The following is an 8,065-nucleotide window of genomic DNA, read 5'->3' on the forward strand; positions in this document are numbered from 1 at the left end:
AAATTCTACTTAAAACATTTACAGTATAATAAGCTTATACTATTTTCCCAGGAAATAAATAATTAATCTTGATGGGGAAAAACAGGTGCATTTAGGGAACTGATATCTATGAGTGTTTGAAAGTCGGTGCAGCTTGAATTAATTTCAAGGGATTGTTGAGCCTCTGCAGAGGTTTGAGCTCTACTGAGTGACATTCCAGTTATTTGTGCGATTGTTTCATCTCAGTCATAAACATTGCAGGTGAAACTAACTCCTAATTAAATCCTCACCTGTCGATGTACAGATGTTATTGATCCTTAGAGCAGCTGACAGGAGAGTGAGTGTGTGTGTGTGAGCTGTCCCTCTGCTCAACTGTGGGATTACAAAGACGCTAGAAAAAACAGCATCGGTGGAAAAAGGTAGAGAATCTCACCTGTTTACATAATGACTGCGACACACAGCGCTGCCCACACACTCCGCTCCTGCCTACCAATGATAATCAACTCTGAACACGACTGTATTGTTGTGAAGTGTTTGTAAATCATTCACCCGCTGCTACTCTCTCTCCAGTCCACCACCTTTTCCTTCCGGAAACCCAGCAGGGCAATTAGATGCAGCTCACAGAGAAGTATTTATTATTCATGACAACCTCCAATGTTTGCACATCCGTCATCGCTGAAGCAAGTCACACAGACAAAGAGTCTGTTGGGTATCGGATGTTTAATGTGAGAAATGTGGTCCTTCAGTATCTCACAGGGAGATTCAGCAACATCAACACGATCGCCCGCCTCCTGTGGGAACCAGGCACTGACGCAAAAATGATTTAAGTTGATCTTCAACGTCACATAAAAGCGGCACGACATTCACAACGTGCTTTATTAAAGTAAATGGCAACAGGGCTGAAGTTAACAGTGGCCCCCTTCGTGGTGAGATACAAAAGGTGGATGTGATATGGCAACATAAGGACACTGAGTGACGACGTGTTAAGCACACTGTGGTATGGCTTATTAAAATTACATTCACCTTTTTGCATTAGAGGGACAATAGCTAAAAAAAAAGTTGTAATGTCCGAACAGAAAAAGTCAAGTATTAAAAAATAAAGACATCACATTTGGCAAAAGCCTGAACTAAAATGAAATAAAACATTAGGTGCAATTAAAAGTGAGGTTGTCATTAGTAGTTAAAAGCATTTGCCTTAAAAACATTTTTTTTAAATCGTAGCAGGAAGGACAGCAGCCATGATCCCACATTGTTTGACCTTTCACATTAAAACTCTGACCATGCAGTCACAAGTACAGTTACCACCCTAGATACAGAATCAAAGCTCCATCGCCGACGCCACAGAATTAGGAACAGGAAAATCTAAAATACTAACATAGTGCGATTTCACTGGCCGAACTGACAGAACTTCAGAGATTTATTTTTGTTTTTGCATTTCTTCAGCTTACTCCAAAACAGAAATTCTCAGCATAATGATCCAAATGTTGTCCTGAAGCAATAAATAATAGTACCGTTGTTCATAGCACACATCCAGCAAGGATCGCTGGGATAAAAATGATAGGCCACTACTGTCCTAAATAAAGTGTCGAACTTCAGAGTTTTGCTTTTGATGGCACAGGAAATTCATAAAATCTATACAAACACAACGTCACCGTCACTCCCAGCAAACATCTAAAAAAATGTTCAGCATCTCGTCCGAGTCAGTTCGTTCAAATGTAACAAAAACAGGAATATCATCAACACGGTGGTTCACCCCGGCACAAGACAGTCTCATGCTGACACCACAACACTCGCACACAACTTTAAGACAACAGTGAATTTCAATACATTTAGGTTAAGTAGCTTTAAAATGCTACTGACCGTTATATCCATGAAGATGCTCGTCAGCAGTGAATATTGACAGGTTTTGGCTGCCGCTGGCCGTACATTGGTGAGTATGTGCGCGATGACGGTTTTTTCTCTGGACATGCAACATCACGTGGAGGCCGACTGGCTCCAATTCACACGGCGAATACACTTCCTCATGCATCACAACCCGAAAGCAGCCTTCTGGGAACGCTTACTTCATGCTCTCAAAGGTCAAATCTACTCCCGTTAAAACATCAATACTCCCGGAAACAAAACAGACATTCAACCACTACTGCAGAGATATGTGTTCAAATTCATTCATGAAAGAAAAAAAAAAGAAAAAGTAAGGTGGAGTGAAACAGAAATATGACGAGTGTCGGCTTCAGAAAAGCTTTGGCCTTTGGAAGCTTTGTGGTGGTAGGTAGAGAGGCGTGTCACAAACCAGCTGTAACAGACCATGTCATGGACAGATTTGAGAGGGACGTCTGTTCACCACACAAAATGTCACAGTATTCCTGAAAAACATGTTTACATGTAGCTGAGATGATGTCATCGCTGACAAACTGCTCAGTGGTTCATGGGTGTTAACACAGAGCTGTGATTGAACCTGTGAGTGAGCCGGCTGAGGTCAGAGAAGCACTTTAAATACACAGACAGCCATGTTGGTTTAAATTTTGTAAAAGAAAACACACACTCACACACAAAGTGTCCCTGACCTCAGACAAGCACATAACACGGAAGAGGAAAAACCCCACAAAAAGCTCAAAGGGTTGAGCAGACACTTGTTTGTCATGGACATGTGTTTGTGTGTGGACCTGCTCTGAACCAAAGTAAACACTCACTCTGATTCTCATCTCCCCTGCACACAGAGGAAATAGCCAGAGCAAAGAAAAACACAGCAAGGCAGAGAAAAATAAAAGTCAGTGCAGATTTTCCTGAAACTTAAATAACTTTAGACCTTGTAACATTCACCTTTGGTCCAATAAAAACCAAAGAGTCACAGATAATTTCTGCTAAAACCTGCATGAGAATCATTTTCCCAGAAGGTAATTAGATTTTGTATAAAACGCTCGTGGTGTAGTTAAAACTAAAACAAGGTGCGAGTGCGCTGCTCCCGGTGGCGGGCTGCAGGTACTGCTGAGTGATGAGCTGGCTGAGGCACAGCAGTATCTGGCTGTCCTCCTCGCCCAGTCCCAGCTGCTCCTGCAGAAAGCAAAGGCGTCGGCCCTCCACGACCTCGGGCCCCTCCGTGGAGCTGACCGGCAGGTGGAGGTGGTGGGTGAAAGTAAACAGGAAGGCTTTGGCAGCCAGGCGGCACAGGGTGCTCTGTACATGGAGGAAGTAGGTGGAGCCACGGCGGATGTAGGTGCGATGATCGGCTATGTTGGCCAGCAGCTGGCCGCGATACGGCGGGCAGCGCAAGGTCTTCTGGTCGGCATCAAGGATGGAGATATAGCGGCTGTAGCGGGACAGCGAGTAAAGCATGCTGGAACCAACAGGGGACGCCACTCTGTGTGAGGCAGAAAGACAGATACCATAGTTGTCAGTTCGTTAAGAAAGCTTAACATAGGAGGTATACATTTCTTTTTAATCGCAATATTATTGTAATATATCATTAATTGTTATTGCTGTATGGATCTGGTTGAAATTTCTCAACATCTATTGGACACATTGGCAAAACATCAGATACAGAGATTCATGGTTCCAGAGGATGGATCCTAAAGAAGTTGCTACCAAGATGACACTTTGACACTTTGCATAAATTCATGCAAGTGCATGAATTTATGAAACTAAAGCTTCCTCTCTGTAAAAACTCCAATACAGTCGAGAGGCTGGAAGTTGAATAGTTTGTGCGTCATCACACACTGAGTCAGAGCAGATGAGTAATAGTGGAGTGATTGTGATACAAACTATCTTGAGGAATCTATCATCATCTTCATATTTCATATTGATTAATATGTTCTATGGTTCTGTGAGCATCAAACTCAATGTTTTAGTAAATCTGTGAAATCAACATCATCTGTCTTGTTCTACAAGCCCTGAATACCAGCTTTTTAAAGCAGTGTTATTTAAATGGATAAAATGTAAATGCAGATTGGACATACCTTTGCAAACCAATGAGTTTCCACCTCTGCAGGTCAGTAAGGGTGAAAGGACAGGACAGCCAGGCTTGAACCCTCTCGCCGCACTTCCCAGGGCCGGGAACGAAGAGGGCCAGAGCAGCAACCAACCGTCGGACCCTCCCCTCATCTGCCCCAAGCACCACCAGGGTTCTGCCACTCAGCAGGCACAAAAGAGCTTGTATGGCAAAGGGGTACTGTCGCACAAACCTCAGGGCTCCTTGTCCAGCCTTCTTCCTGTGACGCAGGGTCATCACTGCCCCATAGCCGAGAGGTGAGGCAGCACGATCAGACCCAGTAGAAGCACTCATGGTGCAGTCTGACCCGTCCTCTGCTGACGTACGGGAAACTGCGTCTCCAAGGAGCCCCACGGGCAGCTCCAGCCCAGATGCTTTGTTTTCTGAGCTTAGAGAGCCCACCGCGTAATAGTCCTGGAGAAGGGGAAGGGATTGAGGCTCCTGGTTGACCACCGCGGTTGGAGAGGACTGATGGTTGGAGCTTTGGTCCAGATGAGGGTTCTTCTCTGGGGCAGATGCCTCATAAAGGAAACCCTCTTGAGACATACAGCATGCTGTGTCAATTGGAACCAACAAGTCAGACTCAATTTCACTTACTCTCTCACAGTCGTCCTCCCTGCTGGCCTCCAGCTCAGACACCACTTCCAGCAAGGACACGGGTGTGTCGTCTCCCCCGTTGTCACCCTCATCCTCCCCTGCAGTGGTTTCCATATCTTCACTGCTGCTCTCCCTCTCCAGGTCAGTGTTGTGGTCAGGGTCAGGGGTCAAGTCAGAATCAGGATCAGGATCAGGATCAGGATGTTCAGACCTAACACTAGCAAGACTTTGCTGCTTTTCTGCCGGGCCCATCCCGCTCTTATCGCTGCTAAAGCTTCCTTTGGTCCCGTCGGAGCTCTCCTGGGTCTGGTCTGAGGGGGAGGAATCCAAATGACTCATCCCAAGCCCGAGCTCACTCTCCTGAGTATGGCTGGTCTCAGAAGTTGGGTCTCGGGGATCTGGGGGCGCCAGTGAGTCTAGCTCTAGAGGTTCTGGTCCCAGCACAATTGGAGGAGGATTTGAGAGTGTAAAGTTGTTGACAGCATGGTTCACAGCACAGAATGGTCTTAGTACCCCCCCCTCATCCTCAGCATCATCACCAAGGTCCTCCTCAAACAGGAAGTTGGTAATTCTCTGTCTCCTGCGTAAAGACTTGTCCAGGCGGCGTGTGTGAAGGTAACATAGGTCGCCACGGAAACTCCTCTCCGTCTCCTTCAGGAGCCCCATGGTGGCCTCATAGAAAGTGTCATCACACAGCTCCTGCATGGTCTTCAGGCGCTTGTCGAAACACTTGGCGGACTTAGCTTTGATCAGCTGTGGTGTGTAAGACGGCCTGCGTTTAACGCCCTCATCGTCATCCTGCACCACTTCCTCTTTGCCTGCTTCATCATTGATCTGACCCTGCCCTTCGTCCCCCTTCCTTCCTGTGTCAGTGTAACAGAAGGGGTTGGCAAGCTTGGCATATTTTTCCAACAGCGTTTCACACTCACTCAAGCACTGTGTCATACACTTCTGACAGGTGACAGCGTGCGGGTCTCTGCGCGGGCGGCAGTGGAAGGAGCTGATCTGCCTCAGCAGGTCCCTGTGTTCGTAGATGCTCTTTTCAACGTTGGCGAGCTCATTGGCTTTCTCTACGGCGTGAGCGGAGTACATGCACTGAGGCCCCGCCTCCCTCTGCAGGCCCTCCTCTCTCTGCAGCACAGAGTGAGTGTACCTGAGGGGAAGACAACACGGGTTACTGATGCACGTGTTCATACAGGGAACAGGAATAAGAGGAGTCAAGAGATGAGCCTGGTATTAACATCTGTCCTGAGAGATCTGATCACAAGTGGACAGATCTATGTCCATCTCTTCACACCTGGCTTTAAAATGTGTCCTGGGACCAGATGTGATCAGTGACTGAATGTGATCAGATCCCTCAGGATGGATGTTAGTGTCTGAACGGAGTCTGTGAAACTACTACACAAACAAAACAGGAAAAACAAGCAGCAGAACTTCATGAACATTCATGAACTGGTAGATTAGAGTTGGCAAGTTATGTTTATATCCATTCTAAGAACACACATGGGTATAAGTGTGGGTTTGTTGGTCAGTCCATCACATCAAACTGAAATATCTCTGGATGGATTGCCAAAAAATACTGTACAACATTCAAAGTCCCTAGAGGATGAATGCTAAAAACTTTAGTGACCTCTGACTTTTCCTCTTGTGCAACCATGAAGTTCACATTTTGGTTCTGGGTGAAATGTTTTAAGATCGTCAGACTTGTTATTGAGGTCAAAATCACAATATTTTCTTATTTAGCCAAAAGCTTTGCCTAATGTCAGCACACATGTCAAATGTGGAGCAGTAGACATGAGGCTGAGGGATTAGCAGGGGCCCAAAAGCAAAGTCTCGCTGGTACAATTTTTCACATTGATTTGAACAATTACCAGTTTACATATATAATTACAAAAATTAACAGGGCTAATATTGAAATATCAGATTTGTATTTGAATTCTACGTGGGAAAGCAGTTCAAATCTTACTCCAGGTCCTGGAGCTTCCTCTGCAGTTCCTTGGCGAAGGCTCTCCTGTTCCCAGCCTTCAGACACTCAGACGCCTGCAGGAAGCGGAGGGACAGCTCCTGAAACTGCAGCATGATTTTCCTCTCGTCGGCTGACACGTATGCCATGCAGAACGGTCTCACAAAGCCCCTCGCCTCCAGGTCGTACAGCGTGAGGTGATGGACGTAAGCGAATGCCCCTTCCTTCGAGTCGCCCAACACCACCCTCGAGTCCTCCACGAAGCTGAGCCTTGGGTAGCCACTGCCTGGTGGATGCCCCACGAAGGAGGCCTGGTAGTCCACTGACATGATGCGAAGGGAGAAGTAGTTGAGATCGAACGTGCCGCAGACTTTGGGGTCGGGTGGGATGGTGAGGAGCGGCTGAGGGCCCACCTGCTCGGAGAACTCCGAGATGAGGATGAAGTCTTTGGTGAACTTGGCGAAGGAGGTTTTGGCCCAGGGGTTGGAGTCAGCCAAAGGATGGAGGGGGACGGAGAACTCCTCAGGGAGAGCCCAGGGGTCCGGGCCGGTCGGACCAAACTCATCCTCTTTAGTGAAAGCCACCACGTCAGGTGAGCCTATCATAGTGGTGTTGTGGAGAAAGGCATGAGAAACACGACACACGCTGCAGCACCACTCACAGTCATAACCCAGCTGTCAGAGTGCAACAGACACATTGATCATCCTGCTCTCACACCATCCAGGCAGCATTTAAAAACAGGGTCCCACAGCAGAGCAGGGTGGGCCCCAGACTGAGCCCAGCAGGAGCCTGGTCCCCAGAGCAGGATCCTCGATATTTGTGTGTAAAAGTGGAGCCCCTCCACATGAACTACAGGCAGCGTCCCTGTTAACAAAAGGAAATATCTGCGCCAATGACAGGGTCCGGGCAGGAATCAGCTTCTTCCCGCTGAGCACGGAGACAATGAAACATGGAGCAGCGTCAGTGAAGCGCCTCTCTGCTCCCGAGCCGCGTCTCGTCACGCGTCCTGTTCGTCCACCGCGGGGCCGTTTACACACAGGAGCGGTAACATGTCATTCAGGTCCCAGACACAGGCGCCATGTTTACCCAGCTGGTCACGGTCCTGTCAGGTGACCATCCCCCCGCCTCCTGCACGGAGTACACCCTAAAACACAAAGTACACACAGTGACCGTCCGGGATGAATGGGAGTACTTGATGTGATAATCAAAAATATTAAAAGTACTTTCGGTGTTTGTAGCAGATTTTTATAACCAGTATTTATCATTTATTAGTATTATTAGTAAAATCATCTCGATTATATTTCAACATTCCTGATTTAGGGTGTACTTCCATTATCTGCGATATGAGATTATATAATTCACACCATTATTAAAAACGTTATTAATAACATTAATCTGTGTTGCAGATGTAAACGGTGTTAAAATTAAAAAGCTTCACACTTACTGTTGTTAAAATCTGCTTGTTGTCGTGTTTCCGGAACGAGGCAGTTCCTGGGTTTTTACGACAGTTTTACGACCTTGAATACGGCAGTGTTTGACAG

The 8,065-nt window shown here is 46.8% G+C and overlaps 1 protein-coding gene across 1 annotated transcript; it reads right to left on the reverse strand.

Annotated features, from left to right (window-relative positions):
• Window positions 1-1,405: 1,405 nt before the first annotated feature.
• On the reverse strand, window positions 1,406-8,049 carry smcr8a (Smith-Magenis syndrome chromosome region, candidate 8a). The gene is made up of 4 exons (XM_034593078.1): window positions 7,969-8,049; window positions 6,528-7,668; window positions 3,933-5,714; window positions 1,406-3,337 (listed from the first exon to the last, which is right to left on the reverse strand). Exons 2-4 carry the CDS (start codon window positions 7,127-7,129, stop codon window positions 2,878-2,880), a joined length of 2,844 nt encoding a protein of 947 aa, XP_034448969.1. The 5' UTR covers window positions 7,130-7,668; window positions 7,969-8,049; the 3' UTR covers window positions 1,406-2,877.
• Window positions 8,050-8,065: the final 16 nt, after the last annotated feature.

This window comes from Hippoglossus hippoglossus, chromosome 8 (assembly GCF_009819705.1).
Source record: "Hippoglossus hippoglossus isolate fHipHip1 chromosome 8, fHipHip1.pri, whole genome shotgun sequence".
Lineage (NCBI taxonomy): Eukaryota > Metazoa > Chordata > Actinopteri > Pleuronectiformes > Pleuronectidae > Hippoglossus > Hippoglossus hippoglossus.

Coding starts and splice junctions, on each gene's coding strand:
- smcr8a (XM_034593078.1), bottom strand. CDS start 7,129: ATGATAGGCTCACCTGACGTGGTGGCTTTCACTAAAGAGGATGAGTTT. Junction 5,715..6,527: donor AGGAAGCTCCAGGACCTGGA/GTAAGATTTGAA, acceptor TCTTCCCCTCAG/GTACACTCACTCTGTGCTGC. Junction 3,338..3,932: donor AAACTCATTGGTTTGCAAAG/GTATGTCCAATC, acceptor TGCCTCACACAG/AGTGGCGTCCCCTGTTGGTT.